At 43.1% G+C, this 27,289-nt stretch overlaps 2 protein-coding genes across 5 annotated transcripts in view; one reads left to right on the top strand and one right to left on the bottom strand.

Moving 5' to 3' along the window:
- The window catches only part of nrg2a (neuregulin 2a), an 81,409-nt gene extending 66,742 nt beyond the window's left edge, over positions 1–14,667 (bottom strand). For all 3 annotated transcript variants that reach the window (XM_037118469.1, XM_037118468.1, XM_037118470.1), the window contains exon 1: positions 14,087–14,667. In XM_037118469.1, coding sequence (XP_036974364.1) covers positions 14,087–14,495 — 409 coding nt within the window. In that variant the 5' untranslated portion in view covers positions 14,496–14,667. The remainder of the gene's footprint in view (positions 1–14,086) is intronic.
- On the top strand, positions 14,662–23,180 carry puraa (purine-rich element binding protein Aa). 2 transcript variants are annotated; one of them, XM_037118475.1, is made up of 2 exons: positions 14,662–14,685; positions 21,766–23,180. In XM_037118475.1, exons 1-2 carry the CDS (start codon positions 14,682–14,684, stop codon positions 22,701–22,703), a joined length of 942 nt encoding a protein of 313 aa, XP_036974370.1. In that variant the 5' UTR covers positions 14,662–14,681; the 3' UTR covers positions 22,704–23,180. The 2 variants fall into 2 exon arrangements, with proteins under 2 accessions (XP_036974370.1, XP_036974371.1); XM_037118476.1 differs by lacking the exon at positions 14,662–14,685 and adding an exon at positions 17,094–17,231.
- Positions 23,181–27,289: the final 4,109 nt, after the last annotated feature.

Genomic DNA, 27,289 nt, shown 5'->3' with positions numbered 1-27,289 from the left:
TCAATTCTCCTGGCTGCATGTTCCAAACAGCTCTGACGCACGTAGACCTCCACGCTGACGCGTCGCAGAAAACTAAATCGCGGCCTCGATACGACCTGCCTCTTCCTATTTTGAAACACAATTGTTGCTATGAGTGAAGGAGCAGCAATTAGCAGCACTAATTCTGCCAGAAACTCTGGCACTGTTTGCTGGCAGTGTAGGTTTACCGTCCAGCTGAAACATGTTGTCTTTTTTCCTGGAACATCATCATACATGTACAATCTCCAAAGAGAAGTGATAAACATGACTCTTTGGGCCGTGCTTCCCCTGAAAAAATGACGTCATTGCAAGTTTAGATATTTTAAAGCCGTTTCTTATAACGTTCGGCCTCTGAATGTGGCTTTCCGTCTCCCTCCTACCATCCCGTCCACGTCACAACACCGCCCTCAAGGGGTTGCACTAGCCAACGTCCAAAACATTAGCTAGCTTATGTCGCGGTAACTACTATGAAAAAAACTTGATTGCAGCGTTGGAGACGGAGCCCCTTGCATTCCTCCAAAAAGCTGCTTGGTGGCGCACAAAGCCAAAAAAGATCAACTTCCTGGGTATGAAAATATCTGGATCTGCCCGGGGGACCCAGTGAGTCACGTCAAGCTGTTATTATGTAGTTTGGCAACAACAAAAACTGACTTTAAATCCTGGTGCTCTTCCTGGGGTCTTGGCTGATGTTGCTAACACCACTTAACATTAATGTTGGCATCCATAGCAAGCAAATGCCCGGCACATACCATAGAACTCATTTTTTGGGGGGGGTGCGTTTTCCCACAAACTGGCAACTACCATGATTCTTGTTATACTATTGGCTAACAAACCTTGTGATAAGCTCGAGCAAAACATCAGAATTCCTACATGGAGATGAACAAAACATCCATTTTGAATCCGACAAGCATTTTAAAATTACTGATTCACAATCATAATAATGTTTTGGGTTTTTTTTTTAAGAAAAAGCGATCCTTAATCTGCACCTTTCTACAAGCTCTGTCGATGTGATCAGTATCAACATGACCTTTAACTCGTGTCTTCCACTGACGCTGGCTACAAGACAATGCACCTATTTTTGTAAATTTCCTGTGACGTACTATAAATAAGCTTTAGTTAAAGGCTGACATTGATGACCTTAAGCTGTTTACACAGACCTTTGATACGCTGCGATTGACGAGCCCTGTCGCAACCAATAAACCAGTTTATGGAATATTATGGAATGTGTTTTCTCTGGTGCTACGCCCACAGCTACAAAGATCAACAGGCAGAGAGAACATGGATATTTGTGCCCGCCAGCGTCACCCTCCCTCTCAGGACTGAGCAATAGTAGGTTACTTCAACAACATGCCAAAACAATGTTGATCCCAGCAGTCGTTTTTTTTGTGATCTTGACACACTGACAACGTGCCTGACGGAACCCCGTGTGTCACCGCGAGTGTGCGCAGACGGCAGGCACCAGGGGTGGGAAGGACGAAAGATATTACATACCACAGTAACCAGGTTAATATTGGTGGGAGCCAAGGAGCTTAATCAGATTTCAGATCATTGAAAAATGAGCTTTGGGGTTTTTTCAGCGTTGTGCCATTTACCTCATTGGTCCAGAGCTGGATTACAAGACTAAACATGGTTAATAATGGTGCCGTCTATCGATGTAAACAAAGCCAAATGCATATTAGAGATTATTAGTCCTGCAGTCGATTGATTATCAGCAGCTCTTTTTTTTTTTTTTTTCTCTGATCAAGCTGTTGGCCACATGTACAAATTTAGGGGATAAAACTACATTATTTTATCTGAGCAAAACACATTCCAGAGTCTGCGCCAAAACAGAGGGACGATAATGTTTTATTAATGTTGCTGAATGATTGATTTGCTCTCTGTTCTGTTTGCTGTTTTCTGGCCCGCAAATTTACAAATCCATGACACCTTTTTTTTTACATGTTTTCTTTGTCATCAGCGTCCAAGCTCTCGCCGATTGCTTATCCCGTCCGTGACTTTGGAGGGTTAATGCTGCCGACAACCTTTCATGCTGTGCGCAGGAGAAAAAAAAAAAAAAGGTTTTAAATATTTAATTACATGCACCGGCTGCAGCCTGTGACGAAAAAGTATTGCAGCCCAAGATAGCTGCAAATTACTGAATGATTCAAAAGGCAGGGTAAACTTAAACTGCCTTCACAGAGCAGTGGGATGCAGGTTGCAGAGAGCAGAAACAATATAAACACGTTATAAACGCTGGTGTCATGTGGGAAATGTCACAAGGCCGTATCATTAAACCGGTTTGTGTGCTGACTGTTTGTGCTTTTAATTTCACTGTCAACACTCATTTTGATTGAAAGAGAAACACCACGGTTATAAGAGAGCAATCTTTTTGCTAATACTATAGTTGTTACTGATTCTTTTTTGCTGTTGGATGCTTTTATTGTCGCAAACTATTACATTACATTCTTATACTCTGAGAAAATTCTGACCTCTAACAACTGCACACAATTTCTTCTCCCTAACTTACGGTTATAGCTGGGTGAAGTATAAACAGCACAGGTCTGACACTAAAAAGATGGCCTCCCTTTTGCGAACGACGTTAAAAGAAAGTCCAAATGGCAGCGACTTTCACAGTTGCGGTCCCATGTACATATCTCCAGGACTGTGTGGCGATTGTGGGCTTCTGAGTGTTCCTGACATGGCTCCAGCCGCAGGGGCAGGGAGCCGAACAACTGCTGTGACATTCCCAACGGACTCATCCCTTTCAACTTTTCGGTGTTTCTCCTGCCTCCTGATCCTGATCATATACTGCCTCATTGTGGTGAAGGCGACATTCTTCAGTGGGGCTGAGAAATTCAGAGTCCTAATTGTTGGAAAAGGGCAAAGACAGGCCGGGTGTAAACTGTGATCAGAGAGGCTCAGAGCAAAAAACAGCGCCGTGTTTTTGTTAAACAGCTGTTCTGTTAAATAGTTTACGCGAGGTTTTTCATCTCAGATTACAGTTTGTGTTAATATACATAAGTGCGGTTGTGATTGAACTAACAGCTCTCTTGCTGCAGTAACAGCAGCCTGTAGTGTTACAGAGGGACACACTCAAAATATAAACTATAAACAGGATAAAGAGTTTGTATAATCGAAGTTTGACGATGATTTTGGTGCAGAAATTTACAAAATCACCATTAAACACAATGTTATTTAGTTTCGATGGCAACTTTAATGCAAGTGAAACTGTGACTTTGTTCTTCCAGTTAAACTGCATTTTATCTGATGTTTGGGTTTGACGGTTTAGATTTTCTAGAAATCCGAAACAAATCTTAAGTTATTTCAGCAATGCTTGTCGTTGAAGGAAAAGTTTACTCCCAGCAATAATCGACTCACTCGTAGATACCGGTCACCTTCAGCATGTTGGATTATTTCTTTCAGCAAGATCCATGCAGTATTTCCTGATGAATCAGCGGGAAAAATGGCGAGGAATGCCCAATCTTGTTAGTTAATGAGGTCTACTGGAAGGCTGAGACCCATCCTCCGGCCAAGTTTTGTGAAAATCCGTTTAGTAAATTTTGCGTAATGCTGCTGACAAACCAACCAACCAACAAACAATCCCTGGCATTGTAATAGAATTACTCTAAGATGTTTACATGACACTGGTCTTCATCATGTCAAGGTCACCCCTTAAATGCACATAATGTAATTCCACTGCTCGGGGTCTCCAAATGAAACAATGACAACAACACACGGACATACAACTAGATACAGCGTCGGATAAAATGATTTAATGTCATGGCTGGATCAAATTATGACACTCAAAAGAAACTGATTCACCGGTTTACAGCTATTTCTTTAACAATGTAAGCTTATGGGAAAAAAGTCATGTATATGTGTGTATACTAAAATTCTGCCCTCAATAGTTTTTGCTGCTCCAAAAGCAGCTTTCATGCCACTTTATGAATTTGAGCCAGAGATTAACGGAGATTATTGGTTGTGACATTATGTACTGTAAAACTAATCTGCATTCACACCAGCAGCAGCCGACCCAATCCTGCTCCTCCGTCTGATGGCTGATTTCAGCCAGCTGTTTGCAAGCTGCAGTGCTGCTGCAGCACTGTACTGTGCAGTAATGTACCAGTAATTTTAGAAACGAGGTTAAGGTGTTTTATATAAAACACCAGTGTTCCTGTAATCATACAGAAAAAAAGTTAGGTATTATTTGTCCGGGGTCTCTGAAAGTGAATGCCTGTAGCCTTGGTTGATAAAAGTTAGAAAGAGTCTGTCTATAATGTGTCGAATATGAATATGTGTCGAACATTTCCTCCTTTCCTTTGGTTCTTTTGTATCTTGACAGTGCCCTTAGACATAGAAAATGTGTCATTATCAATAATGGTTTATACTTCAAAACGTTAATACTGTAATGAGAAACGTTTGGAATGAATGATGCATATTTTGCCACCAATGTCAGATGGTCAGAATTTCTCTAATCAGGCTTAAAACGATGAAAACAAACAATGTTTAACAAACTTTACTGACATCTCACTTTGCTCGCTGTTTCTTCCCCAACCTGCCCAGTCACAACATAAAATTAAATCAAATTCTTTAATAATCTGATTGAAGCAGTTTGCAGTTATATGGATCATATGATTAATGAGATCAAACATTACAAGCCTTAAAGTGCATGGCATTGCAGACTTGTTTTCATAGTTCTTATCCAACAGAACTTAGAGTAAGCCCATTATTCTCCATGAGCTGGGGCATAATTCTGTATTACAGCATGGAAATGTATAATCATCCAAAGCATTGCCTTTGTGTGTGTGTGTGTGTGTGAAATCAAAAGGCACGTTAAAAAGAGATTCCAAACTGTGGAACATATCTGTCTCAGTGGAGTGGTTAAACCACTCATGTAGAACTAAACTCATGTTAAACTACTCATGATGGCTGCTAGCGCTTTAGCTCTGTGGTGCGGGACATTAGCGCGGCATTAGGAAGTGATAACAACTTCATGTCCAGAGCTGTCATAAACTGCACTCCGGCTCATCAGTGGGAGTCGTTTATCGTCAGAAGTGGATCCATTTGTTGTGATAAGAATACTTAAAGTATAATCCGAGGTTTTTTTGGTTTACTGTAGACTATCAAAACACAGCTTTTATTCCAAGTGTTTTTGGAGTGTGAGTGTTAAAGATCTTGATGCACACAGTCCCATTCAACTCAATATGAACTATGGGCAATATATAAGTGCATTCAATGTGTTTTCCATGTTAAATCTCTCTATTTTATTTTGTTTCCTTTTGTTTAATTCTCTCAAATTTGGACGTTCACGTGGGTTTTTGTGGAACCTTGTGACCCTTGCGTGCTCACGACCACATTCTGGATATATTCGTCTGAGGTCTTGATACTGTGAGATGCCAGCCAAGCTGATTAGACTCTCTCGAGGCAGACATTTTGTGTAACTAATAACCTTAATAATGGCTGCATTCCATTTAGGTGAACAGCTCCCCTGGCTTATAGCTTACAGTAACGCGGAGCAAACTTTTGTTCAGTCGGACTGCACACCGTGAGAAAAGGTCTACTGTCACTCTGGACAAACTCAAGACCGATATTTCATCAGGTAAAGTGGGAAGCCAGTGAGAAGCAAATAGTTAATACTGCTGGTAGACATGAATTACATGTATTCGATTAGCGATGAGTTTGCAAGACTATCAGCATTTCCATAACCATCACCTTAATAAGACAGAGGTCTTGCTGCATGAAATATTTTACATTAGCTGTCAAGCTTATTGTGTGAGTATGTTGCTAATGGCTAATAATCTTTTAACGTTTGAGGACTTGATGCATGTACATTTTCATATTACTGAAATGTAAAATAAATGTAGCTTACACCGCCTGCCCAGCATAAACTGGCAGACAGAGAAGCTAGCGACCTGCCAGCTAGGAAACACTCTGTAGCTAACCAAAAACCCAAACTAACACCAAAACAAGCATACAAGAATAATGACTATTGGACCTACATTTAAAAGGTAGCCAGCGACACATGTCAGAATGAATGTTTGCTAACACATATAAAAGTGCATAAAAGTGTAGCATAAAAGTGTTAAGTCATGGCGACTGGATTCTTGTGTCTTTAGACCTGACTCACTGGCAACTAACTGTGAATCCTCATAAAACCCGAGACAGCTATCTCAAGAGGTAACGAGGGATACTGCTGGACGTGAATTATGAGAATGAGATGGCAACCATTATAAATTCCCCAAACCATTATGAGCTTGATAAAACAGAGGTCTGGCTCCATGAGATGCTTTACTTCAGCTGTCATAAAGTATCCAGTGGCCTAAGTATTGCTAATGGCTAACCATCGATGAACTGAGGGTTTGATGCAAAATACATTTTCATTTTATTGGTCCACTTTACTGCTTGTATAGCATCGGGTAGCTGTCCTTACAAAAAAGGTTCACTATACCAAATGCATCCCAAAGTTAACAACTACCTACCTAAGAACCACTTAGCTAACCAATGGCCCAAACTTAAACCGAAACAAACATACAAAGACAATGACTATTGGACTTACATTTAAAAGGTGACTAGAGATACAAAATAAATGCTATCGTTGCTGTGTGTTAGCTGCGTGTTTATGGCTACGGTTTGCCAACACATACCTGAAAGGACTAAGTCAAAGGCAATCGGTGTCATATTCTCGTTGATGCTTTGTCATCCAATAATGCTTCTTCAGACATAACAAACTGGTGACCTGAATAACTGAGAATCGAGACAGTGACATGTCAGGCGTATGCGTTCGTCAGCTTGTTGTGTTGTTCCACATCACCAAAGTGGCCAACAAATGTACACATAATAAATTTAAACCCCTGAGCATTATATTTTATTTGCTTTACTCTAAATTTGTGATACTAACTGTATTTGTAAGTCTGACACTGGGTATTTGGATGGCTGGCTTTTAGCTATCACAATGTTAGCCTCTCACTAAAGCCGAAGCTCTTTACTAACGATGACTGTATCACGTTTCAAAACAATTAAATGTTAAATTTCATTATTTGTAAATACTTGTGTATGCCTAAGACGTCCTTAGCCTGTGTTTAAATACATTCGACAAATCAAACAAAAGGAGATGAGTTATTCCAGCAGTATGCAAGATTCATCAGCATTTTCCTATAACCTGCTAAGTTGTTGTGAAGGCTTTGGAAGTACAATACAACGGAGGAACACTCACTTTCAGCGAGAACAACACTGAGCGATCAAATGTAGTCTGCCACGAAAGCCTGGAGTGTAATAATGTATGTTGGGCGTGCCAGCATAATGTTCCGGCTCACAGGTTAGTGTGTAATGACAGTGACAGACAGCTTAACTAACTGATAGCTCTACAGCAGACCAGATCCTCTTAACAATACACACTACGGCTTAACCCTGATTATTGCAGGGCTGTATTAACTGCACAGCAGCAGTAGATGCTGCACACACACACACACACACACACAGCAGCTCAGCGCTAGCATCTGCACTCCTTTATGCATTTGCTTACATGAAAATCACACTCTGCAGCAATCATGCTACAAAAATCAAAAGTCTAGTTAAGAAAACATGATTCAGATATTTCAGTATTTTTAGACAGATAGTGTGACTAAAGCCTGGACTGATGCAACTTGACAGAGCTGCTGGGTTTTTTTTAACGAAAAGATGAGAAGACCAAAGTTGGAGCAGGAGAGGCATTTAAATCCTTCACTCCTGCGTTGCTCACGTTCCCTCGAAAAATACATGCTTCATTCTGGGAGAGCTTCACCGATCTGATTTATCAGCTGGCACATTAGCGAACAGGACAAAATATTGGCTTACAGAGCAGCGCTGCCAAACTAAACCGTGGCAACAACCTCTCTGCTAATTTCTCAATTTCACAACTGTCATCCCTGTTATACATATATATAGTTAAACCTTAAGACTGTGACAGAGGCTGTTTTTTTCCTCTCAGTCACAGGTGCACACACGCTGTACAGCTCAACACTGGGCAGCACCAACCACGGACACCACCTGATGAAATGCCCCCAGACTGGATATTTTGAAGGGGTATCGAAGCCCGGTGACTGAACCATTCAAGCGCAATGCTCGCTCTCATCGACACATCTGGTTTGCAACAGCTGTGTCACCAACCTCGACCTGAACCAGTTAACCCTAAACTCTGCCGCTGCACAACTGTGACTCGTGCGGACACAGAGGATATATGCTCACTCTGTCACGATGATAGCTCGTGAAACAACGTCTTTAGAGACGCAGAGTACAAATCAGAGCGATCGGGAGAAAGTGTCTAACAGGAGAGGGGAAACAAGGGGCCAATTACCCGAGAATGGCTGTGCACTTTTTCTTTTTCTGCACACATCTTATAAATATACATCCAGCTTTGGAGCAGACCGGCCGAGCGGAGGTTCAGTGGGGCGGAAAGTCCACATAAATGACCCAGTGAACATAGAAAACAGTCCCCTGTCCAGGCTTCCAGCTGGTCAGTCTCATTAGCCTGTACCTCTGCCCTGGACCACAGACACTTACGGCACTGACAGTCAGAAAAAAACACTTCAATCACTCTTATCTCGACTAACACACATCTTGCACACAACTACTATCGCGGCGGTGGAATACGGCAAATGAGCACCTTTGTCACAATCAACTGTTTGCTAAATTGCCCTTGAAGGTACTACTAGGGTGTAATGACCCAACCTGTAGAGGCTTGCCGGGTTCATACGGCTCGCCAGACAAACTTGTGGAGACTACAGAGCAGAAACCCGGCAGCCACCAGCAGCTGTCACTCATTTTTTTTCTATGTCTAGCTCTCGATTCACAGAAAGATGCATAGCTCGGGGCCAAAACTCTGCCCGTCTACCACCTCAATGCAGCAGCTGCGACCTGCATACAGTGGGACTTCACAGCGACAGATCAGTGACGGGCTGTGCGTTCGCAACAGCGCTGTTACATTTATTACTATTCAGAGATACAAACGGGCTCGATGAGCAGTAAATACTCACAAGGGCGAGAGATGATTTGCACGTCTGTTCATTACAAGCACTATGGCAGGTTTTCTAGGCCGACGTGTTACTCTTCCACTCAGATGACCTTTTTTTTTTTTGTTTTGTTTTGTTGCAGCTTTTTGTCTTTTACCGATTCAGTGCTCTCCGCCAGTCTGCATGCGCCCACACACATGCACACACACAATGCAATTATGTAGGTCTCCTCCACTGGGGTCCACAGATAGACAAAAAGCAAGAGGGCCTCGTTCACCACTTTTGTTTCATTGTACAGACTTCTGATTTAGACTTAGAAGTGAAGGACAAAAAAAAACCCACTATTGTTATGCTAAACAGTAGGAGCTAAAAAAGCAGATGTGACATACTTCAAATTACAGCAATGTCAGGCTCCAATCCAACAGAAAACATATCCACTCTCATTAAGGTAGATGTGATTTTCGGTTGTGTCATCTGAGCTCACACATTCAATTGATTTAATGAAGCAGCACATCCGATCATAAAGCGAGGTATCTCGGCCTTCTCCGTGTGTCTGGATGTGGTTCTCATATTTCAAGAACTTCTACTTCACACTTGGCTTCAACTCTTTGGCTTCACGGCTCTGCAGGCTCAAGATTTGGCACACGTATGGGGAAGCAGACGTAAAGAAAATAGAGATGAGTTTGGCTGCTGTGGTGAGGCGTTACAGTGAGGAAAATATGAAAGCGCAAGGTTAAACAATTCTGAATGAGTGGAGAGATGCAGATTTTAAAGGTCAAACTGATAACGTTTTTTATTGAGACAAATTTTTTTTTAATAATAATAATTTATCTGCATCTCTTTTCATTTTTTTTACATTTTGAATCAATAATTTTCTACATGTTTGTCAGTTCCAAAATGGTTGTTTTGTGTATCTCTGTGTAAGAATTCTGACAGGTGGGTTCCAGCTTCTACTGAGGTTTATCAGCCAATAGTATAATGTCGCTAGTATGACGTGGTATCTGTGTTCTGTCTGCGATCAACAGTCTTCATAGTTGCCAGTTTGCGGGGGACAAAAAAGACATAAGAATGGCTGAGCTCTACAGAAGCCAGCATACTGTACAGAACTTGAATGTTAGCTAGCTAATGTTAGCAACATTCACATGGACTAGGTAATGACGTGACGTCACTAGCAATGGCAACATCCCAGACTCCCTTACGAATCGCGTGATTTTAGGAGTTGTTGCATTGTGAGGAGAAAGTAAACAATCTGTGTGAAACGGCTATAGCAAAGTTGAAACATTTGGTGCTCTCTTGTGAAATCTGCATTAGATACAACACATTAAGATGTTTCTTTCCTCATAAAAAGTGTCTGTTTGTCGCAGCATCTCTATTAATGCCTGTCGTGTTTTAAAGTCCTTCCTGTCTGCTTCCCTGTCTGAACGTCATACCTCCCAGCCACAGTTTGAGCATACTGTTTCAATTGATTTACACCAAATTAATAAAGAATATAGTATGACAGTAACATGTGACATTTTTCAAATCTGGTAAACAGTAACTCATATTGGTTACTCTGAAGAAGAAAGTGGAAAAGTCACTAAAATCTCTTGAAAGATAGATTTTGAGAACTGTCTTGAGACATTAACTGTAGAATCTGTAAAATAATGTTTCTGGGAAATGTTGTAAACAATAAATTCTTAAGTATTTAGGCCTTCTTGTTCACTCAGCAAACATCTGCATACACAGCTGGGGAGTACAGGTAGGTGGAAGGTCACTCGAGGCGCATTTAATGCCGGGTGTGAATTCACAGGCTCTCTCTGTCTCTCTGAGAACACACCTGTTCGGCTGTTATCCTATTTACCTATTTCTCCCTAACGTTAGGCTTAGGGTTAGACTCCCCCGTGAAGCTTAGATTATAACGTGAACCCCTGGTTCCAGTGTAATCATTCAGATTTTAAGTTTTTAATAGCAACATATACTCGACAAGCTAAGAATGAGAAGGGTTTTAATGTCATTTCGGGTGATTGCAGTGATGCTGCACATGGCCTTCTGTGAATTTTTCTGATTCTGCGAACAAGTGCGTCAAATATGCATAAGCCCAGATCAAACGTTGGGCAAACTGAAGTCAATAAATTGCAGTACTTGCTGACTTATTGGCTCTTTCTCTTCATCAGGGAACAACAGTAACAGAGACAATGTTACGGTTCCAGCCGGATACAACGCGATCTGCTCGAGACACCGGCAGCCTGCACGGGGGACAGAATTGTTAGCTTAACGTGAGCCTGTGTTTGCATATGTTCACCGTAATCTATACCAGGAGAGGAGTATTTTTCTTGGTGTGTGTGTGTTTTTTTGGCAGGAAACCCAGAGAGCTCCCAGCTGACTGAGTCCTGATGAAGGTGTGCAGGTGGCAAGGCGCCGTAGGTAGCATGTTTTTCAGGCTGCCCTTAGGAACAGGAAGACAACAACTGCATCACTTTTGAAAGCGGTACAGCGTGTACATTCCCTGGTTCGCACACATGGGAGCTTGCGTACAGAGGGGAATTTTCAAGGCGAGTTCGGGGACGCGTGGAATCAATTGTTTGGGCCCCGAACAAAGCCGCTTATGCACAAGGTTCAAGGTTCAAGGCGAGCGCGTAATGGCCTGTAATAGAGATGCGCTGATCTGGAGTTAGGGGAGCTCAATCTGAGGGAAAGAAGCAGCTGTTGTTGATCCCTGATGAATGAAGGAGAGGGCTCAAAGGGACAAGACGACGTCAAGGGACCGACTGTTTATCTGTCTGCATGAAAGACAGTGTTGAAGATGGCATGACTGAGGAGGAGGAGGAGGGTCAGAGCAGGAACAGTGATCAATTACGCTGAGTGAGAAGGCCCCTCAATTACAATGGCTGTGTCGTTGGGGTACTTTAAATCAAAGCGATGTACACAGGCCCAGGAAGCGGGCGTGGCAGCTCACTCAGGTAACACAGCGAGGAGGGGCCCGAGCCCGTTTTGATCACGTCACCGGCGAGCTTTGCTAAGTGGCAGAATTAATCGACGGTGGGGGTGGGGTGGTGCGTTCGAGGACCTCGAGAGGTAATAAGGTCCATTTTGTGTAGCGTCTCTAATGGGATGATGAGTTTAAAAGCCAGAGTGAGTGTGGCAAAATCAAGACGAGGGGGCGGCATTCGTGTCTCACGAGTGCAGGCTAAGAGGATTTAGGGAAGACGGCAGCACAGGGCACACATCGTGTTCCAGGCCACAGCACTCGAGCGGAAGTTCAAATGTGCCATGAGGTGACAGTGAAATAGATTATAGGCCATGTTGATTATCAGGTGAAATACGACTGCTTTTTTACTGCCTTTCAACATCACTGTCAATACCACTTTTTCTATTTTAGTTTATTTTTACTTTGCTCTGTGCTGAACTTATCTCACTTCCATTGTTATTCTTTTTATGCATTTGCTCCTTAAAAACTTTATATTTTGCATACTTTTATTAATATTTAATACTCTAGTGTTCTCTTATCTAGTGTTCTCCTAAACAACTTTGCCCAGTGTGTGACCCTGACCCAGGAACCCTGCTGGTTGTTCCTGTAAATCTTTTTGGTGCAATCTCTTGCACAAGCATTTCCTTCAGGGTTAATAAAGTTCTACCTTCTCATGTTTTTGTATTATATGTTTGATTTAGATGCCCCACTTGTCTGAAAACAGTCGAAGTATGGAAGATCTTTTGCAGGCTGAGCAACAAGAAACCGTGAACCCGAGTGAAGGAGCGGCTCCGTGACGAGGACTGAGACGTGTTCAAGGTCCGGTTACAGACACCCGGCACTACTTTATAATTAAACTAGCAGAGGCTCGTTTTACACTTTGGTGGAGAGCAAAAAAAAAAACACTGTCTGTGGCATTTGAGCTGTTGACAAGTAGCTCCAGCCCCGTGACTTATGATCTTCACCATTCACATTTTAAAAGCACAAATGTGTGTCTGTGCAGCCCTGTCTGCATCGGATACAACTTCCAAAAAAAAAGATCAGCAAATTAAAAAACAGCATTGATTTTCATTTTGCGCAAACTTACAGCAAGCCATGTGGTAGAGAAGACTTGTGCACTGACTAATGTACTGTAAACGTGCTTCAATAGAAGAAATGTGTCTAATGTTGGCTTTAAAAATGACTCCCAGAGGGCGACATCTACTGACCAAGCTCCATTTCTGAGCTGCTTAAATCTATCTAAAACATTTTTTTTAAGACAACCCCTTAAAAACACGCTGCATATAGTAAAGTTTACGGTCTGATATTTCCAAAAATGACGACCAAAAGCCCGTCGATTCCTTGTTAGAAACTACAGCACCCACAGCCAGCCCACTTCCTGCTCAGGAGGTGCATGTGCAGCTCCACACAAGGACTCGCGCTACGACAGGCTGTGGCACAGTGTAAGTGGGGGAATTAAAGCATTAAAGCAGGCCGGGAGCCTAAATATAGCCTAGGAACCACTTTGCTTAGGGCAGCCTGATTTCCTCCACACGTGATAACCGGTGATACAGGCCGCTGTCCCTGGTCCTGAATCTGTACCGGGTCCGTGAAGATGCATGCGCCCGGCGTTTCACATACAGAGGCCGGGCGTATTATTACTGTTATTAAAAAGCAAACACCGCACATGGAAACCTGGGAGGAACGCGTAAAAAGACGCACTGAAAAAGGGGCGCCTGAGCGTTTAAAGTGTAATGCGAGGCTGGCTGGCTGTTTGGCAGGATGCAGATAGAGTTCGATACAACACAAACTGCAATTCCTCATAAGCAACAGTGCGAGGCGCATGTCTGATGCAGTTCAGGGGGGGTGGGGGGGTGAATGGGAGACAGAAAGAGAGTTTGATTGATCATGTGGGCTATGGGAGCCTGCGAGAGTTGTCGAAAATTGCTGCATAGACGCCCCTTAGGCACCTATCTGCTACCCACTGACTCCAAAACCCATGCTGTGGCCGCGATAACCACAATTCACTGGAGTGCCTGTAAGCACCAAGGGGAAAAAAAGAAAAGAAAAAAAAAGAAGAAGAAGAAGAAGCCCTCAGCCAAAGGGGGGGCTGCTAACAGAAGCGTTCATTCTTCCGGGTTGGACTTCACCGGTAATCCACAATACATTAACTTACCGCAGTCCTCACACAAGATCTTCCCAACATCCTTTTTGAGATTCTTTCCACTCGTGTCCAGAGGCGCGAACGATGCCTTGAAAACCAAGGGCTCGTCCGTGGGGTCCATGAAAAAAATGTACTTGTGGTTCTTCTTCACTTTGGCGCACGGAGCCTCGGATCCAAATTCCCCCACGGTGACGAGCTGCTCCCGCTCCAGACCCCCGCTGTTCAGGGGCCACACGTCCAGCACTTTGACATTCACACGGTACGGCTCCGCGGAGACGTTCACAGGCGTAGACTGCACCTTGCCCTCGATCACCACGGCGGATTTGTAAGCCTGGTCCTGCAGGGAATTCAAACTCGGGGAGTAGCAGGCGAATGAGACCCCGATGACCAGCATGGATAAATGCACTGAATCAAGCCTCATGCCGCCTGCTTTGGCTCGGTGGTCGCTGGTCGCGTTGCGGCAGGGCTCTCTCGGCTGCGGGGCGATGGCGATGGAGCTGGGTCGAATGAAGAGACGGCGAGTGGGCTCCAGTAGCACGGCAGCGCGGCGGACCTTGCATAAGTGTCCATGCCATCGGGATCCGCTGCTTTTTTCGAGTGATTTCCAATGGGTAAACAGCAGCTTTGTGTGTGTGTGTGTAGGGGGGGGGGAACAAGAGAGGGGGGTCGAAAACCGCGGGGCGATGCTGGGATTCAAATCCAGTCAGTGCTTCTTCTTTTCGCTCTCTCTCGCTTCCTCCTGCTAATAATAAGGCATCGTAGACGGGCTCAGGCGACGGAATCGGCGGATTCTCCCCCTATCCAGAAGACGTCCCCCCCACCCACCCCCTTATGCTGCCATAGTAGCCTTAACTGCAAGACGACGCCACTCTTATCTTTGCCCAAAAATTGCAGTGGTGGGGTACCGCTATGATGCTTTTCTGTATCATCTGCAGCGGAGAGCCAAAAAAGACGCAAAATGCTGCAGTGGAGCACAAGTTTGGTAGTCCGCTCGCAGAACATAAGCCACCTTTCATTCCCCCCCCCCTAATAAAATACAAAAATAAAATCAAATCAAAAAGGAATATGTGCGGCTCGGCAGCTATAACGCTAATACGCCGCCTTCCACCGCGGCTCTCTCTCCGCCTCCCCCACTAGCCACAGACGGAGAGGAAATAATGCCGATTGCCAAGGGGGCTCCGTCAACAGAGAGAGGAGGAAAAAAAAAAAAAAAAAAAAAACGCAGGATCGGAGCACCGAGATGCAGGGGGAAAAAACCCCGATGGACCACAGGGTCGATCTCCTCACTCCCCGAAACCCAGTTTACTGCACGTCAATCACTCCATGGTGTTTTTAATCAGCGATCTCACGTTGCAATGAAACAAAACGGAATCCTACATCCATGGCTGTCCCCCCCCACCCCCAATCCTCAGTATCGCATCTTACTGTAGCCAAGGCATTGCTCCAAAAAAAAAAAAAAGAAAAAGAAAAAAGAAAAAAAAAAAAAAAAGAAATAGGTTCAGGGTAAAAGATGCAGCCGCATATAGTCCGGCGGACCTGCAGGAGAAATCACACGGCTGCGATGACTAAGGCTGCGAAAGCGTTTCAGGATTCTTCAAGAGACTGTTGTTGAATGAGTTTTTTTTTTTTTTTTTTTTTGCGTCTCATCCCATTAAGTCATGCCCTGCATTCAGGTCACATTCGCTGCTCTGCCTCTAAAAAAAAAAAAAAAAAAAAAAAAAAAAAAAAAAAATGACGTTGAAGCACCGCATTAAATCCATACAGCTGTGACAGCTGTGATATCGGGGCTCCGGAGCAGAGGCGAACTATTTCATTCAGCCCCAGAAGGAGGGAAGCCAGTCAAAGCATGCTCCTGTCTATCAGTTTAAAAAGAAAATATATAGAATTACATGTATTTGCGTGACAACATGGCAATTTGACCGAGAGACACGCTGAGAAATGAACATTCACACGTTTTGGTTTTGTTTTGTTTTTTCTACTGTCACCAGTGACAGTGTTTGGTCAAGTTCTCATGGTGACGGTTCGGTTTGGATTCGCCTATAAGCGCCAAATAGGATGCGGATGCAGGACGTTGTAGGCAACAGTGTTCACAAAGAGCGACATCTGCTGACGGCAGTGTATTTATGAACGGCTCTGACATGCTGTACATGCTGTAGATTATAGGGGAAAAAAGTCCGACACTACAACAGGCTGACAGAATGTGAAAATCTCTGTCTGATTGCTCGTTTTACACGGCGGACTGAAATTGAACTACTTTTATCAGACGCATGCGCAGTTCAATCAAACCTGTTTATATTGGAACTGTGCTCAAACATGGGGCGCGCGGAGTCTTAGAATAAACTTTACGGACGTTTTCAACACATACACACGCACGTACACACACACACACACACACACACACACACACACACACACACACACACACACACACACCTAGCCTACATGTTTACTTTGAGTGTGCATGCCCTGCAGGCCGGACAGAGACCTGGCAGCTCTCCGTGGTGCTGAAACTTTACGAGGCCAGTAAATCACGCCTATAGGTCGCCCGTGTAGGACGAGCACGCCTGAAATCACTCGTCAGTGTGTGAAGTGGAGTGGAGGCCTCTTTCTTGCAAACAAGAGCTGCCCAGTGTGCTTTCTTTTTTTTTGCATGGCAGCCACTTCATACCAACACGAATATAACAGACGCGCGGGGGAAACAAATGCGCATGGGTGACACTGAAAGTCGGGAAAGGTCATGACGTGGACTCAAGGACCGCGCTCACCATACTTATTCACCCTCCTCCTCTTTATTACATATAAAACTGTTGCCCTACCTGTTACCACCAGAGAGCACAGAGCTGCAATACCCCGCTGACACCGAGAGGGGGCGCACGTCCGCCGACTTCCCCACCACGGTTGCGTGTTGACATCAGAGGTGAAAGCGTGCGGCGTTGAACTTGTGCGTGTGCCGCTCGCCGTGCCACGACTCGCCGTTCCTTGTCCATCTTGTGAAGCCCAGCAGAAGCAGCCAGTCAGCCAGCCAGCCAGCCAGCCGCTGTCACAAAGGCATCCGAGCGTGTTCACATGCGTCTCTCGCCCCGCCGGGTCTCCTGCCGCACGCCGCAGAGGCTTTAAAAGAGACGCTCCCCTCCGCCCGCACACGGAGTGGCGTAAGGTACGTTTGTGGGCTCTCATGACGCTTTATTTACATGTCACTCGGATGATTTCTGTCCTGCAGCATTCCTCCCCCCCCACCCCCTTCCTCTCTCTCTAACGTGCAGCCAAGCATATGCCATGGCTTCGCAGTTTTTTTTTTTTTTTTTTGTTTTTTTTTTACAAGAAGCATTATATACTGCACAGCGAGCGGCCGCGCGTCTCGATCGGAGATAATAATGGAGCTGCGTTTGGAGCAGCGCCACGGCATTCCTGTGTCGCGATGTAGGGCAAAAAAAAGAAAGAAAGAAAAGAAAAGAAAAAAAAACTTTGGGAGGTGATCACAGCGGCTGCCTTTTTTTAAAACTGCGACGACACTTTTTCTGGAGGCTGGAGTCTGCGTCGGACGTGGCCCGAGCAAAAGTGGATTTCATACTCGTGGTTGAAAATCGGCTGGAAACCAGCTGATTGATGGTTAAATTGACAGGTTGCTGGCCGTCTTGTGTGCATAAACCCAAGTACAGAGACGAGGGCCCGTCGTGTACTGTATATCCTATACGTAAGACAGGTCTATGGACCATTTTTGGATGAAAAGGTGGGATGAAATGTGGATTCATTTTCACGAGGGCCCAAGAGGAAGGGTGATGTTGCATCTGACGCAGGATACATGCTCAGTGGATATGTATTACAGAAAAAAACAAGACCTTGTCTGACATTAAATCAGTTTTGCAGAAATAACGTACCTTTATCAGGGCGCTCAAGGACTCGTGTTTATCACAGACATCTAACTGGTCAAGGAAAGCAAAAAATAATAATTGAAAAGGCAAAGAGCGCATATCAAAAGAGTGAACATCAGGTTGACAAGAGAAAAATGTCAAGTATTAAAAGTTTGGACTCATGATAAATAAATTCATGTTAAAAGCATGAACATGCGAGGGGCAAACCAACCAAATGGTGCGTAAATGTGTGCGTAACTTGGCCCATGTAGGCCTCCATCATACTGATGATACCATGAGTTTAATAAATGTTTACTGTGTACTTTTAATACATTTCTTGCTGGCGTGACTGTCTGTTTGTCTTGTCGAGATCACTCATGATTTACTCACCTTTTCTTTATTCCCCCCAAACATGACTGCATTGTTTTTTTGTGTTGAGGAGCTGATCAATAACTGCAGGGTGCGTTTATGTGAGTGTATACAGCAGATCCCTCTCATTAAAAAAAAGAAGAAGAAGGGAAAAAAAAGAAAAGCAAGTGAGAGAAGAGAAAATCAGCTTAGCCGGGGCAGGCCTAACCCTTTTTAGGCCGCCGTGCTCGCCTCGCCTCGCCTCACACGGAGGCAGACAGCAGAGGAAACCGTCTGCTTTGTGCCTCAACTTTATTTCTTAACTTCCTATTTTCAATCAATGCATCTATTTTATTTCTAATCGTGTTTATTAAAGCGTTTTGAGGCCCGTTGTTGTCAAATTATCAATAATAAATTTTATTATACCACCTCTCTCCTGCAATATTATATAGTTCTTTTTTTTTATTATTATTTTTATTGCTTTATCCTCATACTTACTCCCGCAAATCGAAAATAATAAGTTAATCCTTTGCCTTTTCTTCTGCGTTCTGACTCCCTCACAATTTAGAACCCGTCTATTCTGTTATTTAGGAAATATGTCACAACCACTTAATTATGCAAAGCTGGATTATTCACAAAAAGTCAGGCAGCATGTTTCATTTATTTATATACAAGCAAAAATCTACATTTGTCACGGAAAAAACATTTAAAATAATACGTAGTCTTCAAATTAATATTATTAATTCTGTGACAGTGATCAAGAGTCCTGACTATCTATAAATAAATGTGAACAGATCTGTGATAAGCGTTTTAGATTCTGGGTCAGACTACTTTATTTGTGTTACAGAACTCCAGTCAGGCCTTCAGACCGCCCAGCACTGAAGAAAAACGTCCAGGTTGAATTTTAAATAGTTTTCTAACAATTGTTGTCAATGGGAAACATTTTTTTTTCTTCTAGAAACAGTACACAACAAAATCACAAAACCAGAAGAAAAAAAGGAAAATAAATCATCCGTGTGGCATAATCAGAATAATGTTTGGTGTTTTGCTTGTTTGGATAAATTTCAAGGATCTCCTCTTTTTTAAAAAGACTGAATATTTGTGGAGTAAATAACGACTCTTGGCTGAAAGAGAGTCTAGTTTAGACAGATTTAGCTGCTGGACATTTTCTTTTTTTTTTTTTTTAAAGACTTTGAGAAGCATATTAACATTAAACAGACATTGTCAAATATAAATAGACGAATCTTCAAAATATGTCCACCGAAAAGTTATGGAGGAGGCCTGCGTGCTTTAAAGTGTGACCCAGGACCGTCATATAGACATTTTACCACATTTTCCCATGGATATTTTAAATTTTGAATTTATTGACTAAATTATTACCCCCCGCTCGGCGTTTAAAGGCCAGGCTGAATTATTATCATATAGCCCATTATTTGATCAATTTTCAGAATAAATCAACAGCCTTATTTAATATTTTCTCATAGTGAATGATTCACCAGCAATGCAAAAGTTGTTTGCGAGAATTTTTTAAACACTCAAGAATGATGTGCGGGGATTCATACAGCGCAAATGCTGAAATGGCACAAACGAATTAAAGCCATGTTATAGCAGGCCTGTGTGGAGATCGCGCCTGCTTCATACAGTCTGCGCATTGTGCGCAATCAGGTTTGATTCCAGGTGCAACAAGAGGGAAGACTTATGACTGTGGGGAAGTTTCGCCAGCATTACAGTAGGCCTATTAGCTTCAGTGATCCAGAACAGGTAAATGTTGTTGTGTTGCTTATTAAAATGTTGAATGTGTGTTTTTAATTTATTATTATTATTTAAAAACAAATAAACGGATAACCAGGAGTGAGAATAATCCCTTTTTTTTTTAACAGTGAGGCCTATTTAGACACCAGACCTACATAATCCTCTGTGGTGTGACAGCCCAGGCCTCTTTAAACATGGGCACGCTCTTTTAAATTGATAGCAGCCTCCAAACATCTGACAACGGCAGCATAAGGTCGCAGCAAATTGTGCCTGTTATTTGCAGGCCTGTCTAACATAGATTTTTATTTTTTAATTTTTTTAAATATTTAACTTGTTATACTTTTACTTGGCGTGTACGGCCCCACGTGTGCAGCTGAGCAATTAACGGGTATAGTCATCTGAAACGTGCCCTTCAGACCAAGCTCGGGGCCAGCCATGGCGAGGGACCGGTGATGTGGACACAGTTAAAAAATAGCCCGGTGACTGTCTATCCTGGCTATAAGGTGCGGACCCGAGCCATAAATCAGGCGACTTTAACTAGTCAGAAATAACTTTGGCTTGATAATCGCTCCAAGGTCGAAGATTAAAAATAGTGCCATTATTCCATTTGTGCCTCTCGTGAGCGGCGCGCTCGTGGTGACAAGGCCCAGTGCGCCTCAGCTGGAGCCTGACGCGGGTACCGCCGCTGATGAGGGCCTTTTATTCTAACCGCAGGTAAGCATGGCGCTCACGACATCAGCTCACTGACACGACGCCCTGAAGTCTTTGCATCCTTGAATATTGTTCCGGACCTCATCAACAGACGGCAAACGGCCTTTCTGTGCCATTTTCCTCCTGTGCTGTGTCAGGTAAAGCAAAATGTGAATTTGAGTTTGTGAGAGAAGAAACTGCAATTACAATTATAAAAAAAAAAGATTATAGAGTCGTTGCCCTATTCACACGGGACCTTTCATATATATATTTTTTATTAAGTTGTTGAAATAAAATTATTCTGCGGTATCATTTCAGTGTGGGCTGTTAACTTAGTTTAACAGGCCTACCTTAAAGTTAAGTTTAAAGGGTGGAGTGGTCGAACCAAGGGTCTACTGTGAGTCCTGTGCCATTGGCTGTGCGCGCAAATAAAATATCTACTCATTAGTTTCGGTGTCGTTATATGTTGAAAACAATATATATGCCATGTGTTTGATGAGGCCTAAAGACTTAAATACGACGTGAAATATGAAATTATCAGACCTAATTGCCATGAAAGGATTTTATAATGACTTGCAGTTATAAGAAATGAATGGGCTAGGGCAACTTTTGGACCCGTACCCTTAAAAAAAGCAGTCATTTGAAATTCAATGGTAAAAAAAAAATAAATCAAAATAATATTATTATTATTAATAATAATAACCATAGCATAGACAACTTAATCATAGACACACGATAAGTGTATCTGGGGCTAAAAAAAAAAAAAAGAAAAAAAAGCGAGGTAAAAAAGTGTTAACTCCTCCTTAAATCAGAAGGTAAACTCGGGTGTTTCTCCTCGTAGTCTCACTGTCTCAGGCCGTTTTATCAAATCGAAACTTAAGCAGACAGTCGTGGGTACATTTCTTGAGAAACAGCAGCTGGGTTTCGTTTCTGGATATAAGTGACAGCTCGTGACATTACACCTTGCGGGAGAAAACAGAATCCTCGCTCTGCATTAACGTCTCCCCCCTCTCCTCCCCACCACCACCTCTTTTATACCTCTCTGTGTAGATCTCGCGAGAGCTCCGGCGTTCGCTGTGGCTGGCCGTGGCTTTGCAGCAGACAGAGGGAGAAGGCAGGCAGGCAGCATCATGGCGGACAGAGACAGTGGAAGTGAGCAGGGAGGAGCAGCCACGGGCCCAGGCTTCGGTCCCATGCACCTAGCGACAGGAGGGGCGGGCTCGGCTTCCGGGCTCCAGCACGAGACTCAGGAGCTGGCGTCGAAGCGGGTTGACATCCAAAACAAACGCTTCTATTTGGACGTTAAGCAGAACGCGAAGGGCCGCTTCTTAAAGATAGCAGAAGTCGGGGCCGGTGGAAACAAGAGCCGCCTCACTCTCTCCATGTCCGTGGCGGTCGAGTTCCGTGACTACTTGGGAGACTTCATCGAACATTATGCCCAGCTGGGTCCGTCCAACCCGGGACTGGTACAAGACGAGCCGCGGCGAGCGCTGAAGAGCGAGTTCTTGGTCCGGGAAAATCGGAAATACTATATGGATCTGAAAGAGAACCAGAGGGGACGGTTTCTGAGGATTCGACAGACCGTTAACCGGGGGCCCGGTTTGGGATCCACGCAAGGCCAGACGATCGCTCTGCCTGCCCAGGGACTTATTGAGTTTCGTGACGCTTTGGCTAAACTTATTGACGATTACGGTGTAGAGGACGAACCTGCAGAGTTGCCCGAAGGGTCATCATTGACTGTGGACAACAAGCGGTTTTTCTTCGACGTCGGATCCAATAAGTATGGTGTGTTCATGAGGGTAAGCGAGGTGAAGCCAACGTACCGCAACTCAATCACGGTGCCCTACAAAGTGTGGTCCAAATTTGGGAATACTTTCAGTAAATACGCCGAGGAGATGAAGAAGATCCAGGAGAAGCAGCGGGAGAAAAGGGCATGCGAGCTGCAGCAACAAGAGGAGATGCAGGCGGACGATGGAGACGAGGATTGATATAGAGTGCAAAAGAAAAAGAAAAAAGAAAGATGCAAAAGTAATGAAAATAACAAGAGAAATATAATTAAAAACTCTACTGTATAAAGAAAGAAATCTAAAGATTTAACTGTAATGGTTTAACTCCAAGGGAGCATCACCCACAATATAAGAAACCTCCACAACCTGACAGTTATGACATGTTGTCACTCATCGCTGGATGTTACCCCACTTATCCACCATTAATACAGTAACAGGCTGCTAAACAAAGTAATAACATTATATTTGAACATTGTTTCCTACTTGACAAACAATATTGAACTGAGTGTTTCTTTCCCTTATTAACAGAAAAAAAAACTTTTGTACCAGTTAAAGCTATTGTAAAAAAAAAAGAAAAAAAAAGTGTTTGCAATGTTCAAATGGGATTATTGCCGAGTTCCGAGGGGGGGAAAAAAAAAAGCGTTTCCTTTTCATGTGAGCTAATGACTTCAGCACAAATCAGAGATTTTAATTTTTTCAAACCAAAATTAAAAAAAAAACTTTGTAAGAGGTTGTCACATGTACTTGCCATCCTATTTACCTTTACCTGTGAGTAGAGATGTGTTTACACATGAATCATATGAGGGCTAGGCCTGCTTCGGAAAACTGGTTAGATGTCATGCAGTATAAAAAAGGAACATATAGGCAGTTTCATGAAATGAAATAAGTGCTCTATCTGTTGTGCAATATGCATTGCATAAAAATCAAATCTATTGAAGTGGTCGACGGATCTCGACATGATGACGTTTGCCAGAGGCATTCAAAGAAATATTAATATTGTAATTTTGTTTCCGTTGAAATTGTTGCCATGCAGATGGATATATTATAGACTACCTTTGTGTCTCGTTGTTAATGCAATGTGTTCATTTAAAAAGGTACTAAATGTGTATTTGATAGAGGAAATGCAGTGACAACATGTAGCAAACGGCCTGAATCGCAGATTACTCAACAAGACAAACCCCACGCATACTGTGCTGATTGGCTCGGTGGCCTGAAAAGAAAGAAGGCAAAATTCAGCAGAGCGTTACTGGTTTAGTACACCCGAAACGGAATCATTTTGTGATCTTGTTCTCATAAAAGTCCAAACGGTGCCAAGGAGTGCTGTTGCTGCATGTTAATCTGCACTAAGATAGATTTCGTTGGTCTCCCAAAATATTGGCTCAAGGACCCTTCCGTATGTATCTTTATCTGCCTATAGTGTACGAATCTCAAGTTTGAGTACCAAGCGATTTCCATCCAAAGGCTTGGTGTAGTTGTAGTGTTTCAAAGCGTGATTGTAAAAGGAGTGACCTTGCGAACTGTAATCAAAATATCACCATCACACTATGAGGAGGGCCACTGAGGAGCACGCCTGGATAAGCCACGGTGAAGAGGGTTCATTTCACCCACTGGTGAAACTCCAGTTGTGTGTGTCGACGGATGTGCCCATCCCAACAAGTGTAAGACCTGAAGATGTGAAGTTCAGTGGGGCTACTTTGGATACATACTCATAGCTCTACTTCTAGATTTGTAAGCCCAAATATGTACCTGGGGGTGATGAGATTCAGTTTTGGTCTAATTGTAAATATTTGGGCTGCCACACGGAAAACAACTGGTTCCTAACCAGTTCAGTCGCATCTCATAGATGTGTGATAGCAGTTTTATAAACTCTGTCAGTAAACTCCAGAGAAACTGGCAACAATCAGATAATGTCAGATTTACCTCAGCATTGAATTAAATGATTGCTCCCATGTTTAGATTGACTGGAAACCAGCAAACTAGACAGTCCTTGACCACCTATTTTTGGAGCCTCTGGTATAGCCGAAACGTTACCTGATTGGGAGCATCCTCTTCAGCATATAAACAACCTGGTGCCTTACACACTCCGCATGCTTACACGCTGGCCTGGTGCTTTGGATCGCAGTTTGGCTTCTTCTTTTTTTTTTGTTATTGTTTTCCTCTTTCTTCCATTTTTTTGTGTCTCAGCCCCCTTGTGTGCTAGCGCACGACTCGTGGTGCTAAAAGGGTTTGATACGAACCCTTCAGAAAAAATGCGGAGCAGATTTCTTAACTTTTTTCTGCTACCTTCCTTCTTCCCTAACTCTATTGCCATCCCCATTCCCCAGCCATCCAGGTATCGGCCTACATGTAAACATGGAAAGGGGGTGGTCACCTAGATGCAAGATGATGCAGAAGAGTTGGCTCTTTGCTAGCCAAGCGCATTAGCACGGAGAGCAGGGGCTGATTGGGAACACCGGCAGCGGCCTGATATGATACACATTTTTGTCAGCAAGCCCCTTTTGAAAATGCTCGTTCTATGGCTTGGGTAGTTCTGTGTAAGTTGTAAGTCGCTCAATTAATGGGGAGCAGCAAGCATGTCTTGTTTTGTTTTTGTTTTTTTGTTTTGTTTTGTTTTTTGTTTTTTTTTGTTTAACGTAGTTTTACCTTTTCAGCGTTATTCCACGTTATTTGTAATTTTGGAATGTTTTCGCCCACAAAAAATATATCTATTTTTTCTGTGCAACATTTCATCACTGTGTGCAATATCGTATGTGCCAATGGTGGCAATATATGTATATCAATTAAATATATGATTACTATTTGAAAGCATGTGGCTGAATTCCATGTTTATTTCTCATGAAGGAGTTGTATGCCTTTATTTGCACTTAAAGCTCCATCCTAGTGGAAAATAGAGTAAACCAAGGTCTTAGCAGCCTGTTGGGCCAAGCAGTTCACATTACGTACTTTAACTTGCAATACGACATAAACTGCAAGTGCGCCTGTCTTTAAGGAAACAGTAAACTTGGCTTATGGGTTGTTGAAGGTTGACTATAAACACACAATGGAGTTCTTTTGAAAAGGAAAAACTTAAGAATCAGTGAAATCTCCATTTTTAGCTTTAAGCTAAGAAAAGGTGCTTCAGTCCAATCCTCATTAAGGTGTATGGTGAACTGTCTTCAGTGGTTGTTGTGTGTAGCACTTTGCTTTCCCAGGTTAATGAATTGCCTGACCAATACTTGTTTAAAAATGATCTCAACAAAGAATGTCGTTTCTTCTCACTTATGTTGGTTCTTGTTGGTTCTTTTTTTTTTTTTTTTTTTTTTTTTAAAGAGGGTATTTGATTTGCTCATTTGGTTTTGATGCATTAAATATATAATTTATGTACATTTGACAAATTTTAAAAATAAATTTAATTTACCCACGAGGGAAAAAAAATCTACATTGAAAATGTATGTGTTTTTTTATGTTTCATTTCTTGTTGGAAAAAAAAAAAGCAAAACAAAAAAAAAACGGCTTCCCTAAAATGTCTCCGATTCGCTGATGAAAAGTATGTTTGATTTGAAAGTATCGTCTCCCATGTCTGACTCTACATTTGCAATTATACTAATTACAAAAGCTTAATTTTACAGCCTTTAAAATGCAAACTTTGACAAGTACCTGATGAATTGGTTCTTCTTAGAGGTTTCTACATAAGTACTGTATGTGTTATACCGGGCTGTAAAATAAAGCGTTACTTTGTTCTCTAATCATCCTGACTTTGCAGTTTGTGATCATCTGTATGCAGTCGTTGCTCTTCTTTGAGCTTCACTGCTCGTGTAATGTTAACGCTCGAGAAGTGAGGGCGTATTGATCACAAGCCAACACCTGCACGACTTTTTAACTTTAGTAACTGTTGCAAATGACAATGACAAGAAACTGCTACTACTGCTGCTGCTACTACCAGTTATTGCTACTCATTCATAATCCTGTGCAGTTGTTTAGTTCGTCGGATGGTTTTCTAGTCACAAGTTGTTGTGGTTTCATGCATGTTGATATAATGGTGTGATTGTCTTTCTCCAGATCGCCAGCAGCCTCGGTATTGTTCCTACGTCTTAGAGCGTGCTCGAGTAGTGATGACACAGGGAGATGTTGCCAGGGGCGACGACGTTGACAGTCTCGTACCTTCTCCGTTGACTGCCCACCAGAAGAAACCACATTAGTAAAAAGGTCGATACAGGGACGAGCCTGGACAGGCTCAGAGGCCTCTTTGCAGGACATATGCGTGACTGGGCCTTGTTGGGAAGACGATGGTCTCTTGGCCAGGAGGGAGGCTGAGAAAACCAAAGGGCACGTGCTAGATCTGAGATGGACCGTAGCCCGGAAGCCTACTCAAGAGTTTGCTGCTCATGCAACGGTCCACGTGTTGGAGGACTGGTGTTGGTCATCGTGCCTTTGGATCTTTCAACTGGTGATGAAGTTAATCTGAAGAAGAGCCTCTGTGGAAGCACAATGTCTCCTACTGACGACAGACTACAGCAATCCTTTGATTTGAGATCATGAGTGTTTGTCAGTCATGCTAATTGGCAGCACAATGGCAGTAATTGCTCAAAGGAATGCTGCCGGGAAAGATTAATCGCGGGTTTTTTCTGGTTCCAGCTGCCACAATGCGAGCTGAGAGAGAAGCACTTGATCAAATTCATATTTCATTGCTGCTGCAACATGGTCATCATCACCTGAGCACTCCCTGACAGCAGTGAGTAGTATGAATGCCTTGCAGGACTGGACAACATCCTGCATGAGTGCCCGCTGGTGGGTTCATTCATTTGTGA

Source organism: Acanthopagrus latus, chromosome 13 (assembly GCF_904848185.1).
Source record: "Acanthopagrus latus isolate v.2019 chromosome 13, fAcaLat1.1, whole genome shotgun sequence".
Taxonomy (NCBI): Eukaryota; Metazoa; Chordata; class Actinopteri; order Spariformes; family Sparidae; genus Acanthopagrus; species Acanthopagrus latus.
This window is presented reverse-complemented; position numbering and strand designations above follow the sequence as displayed.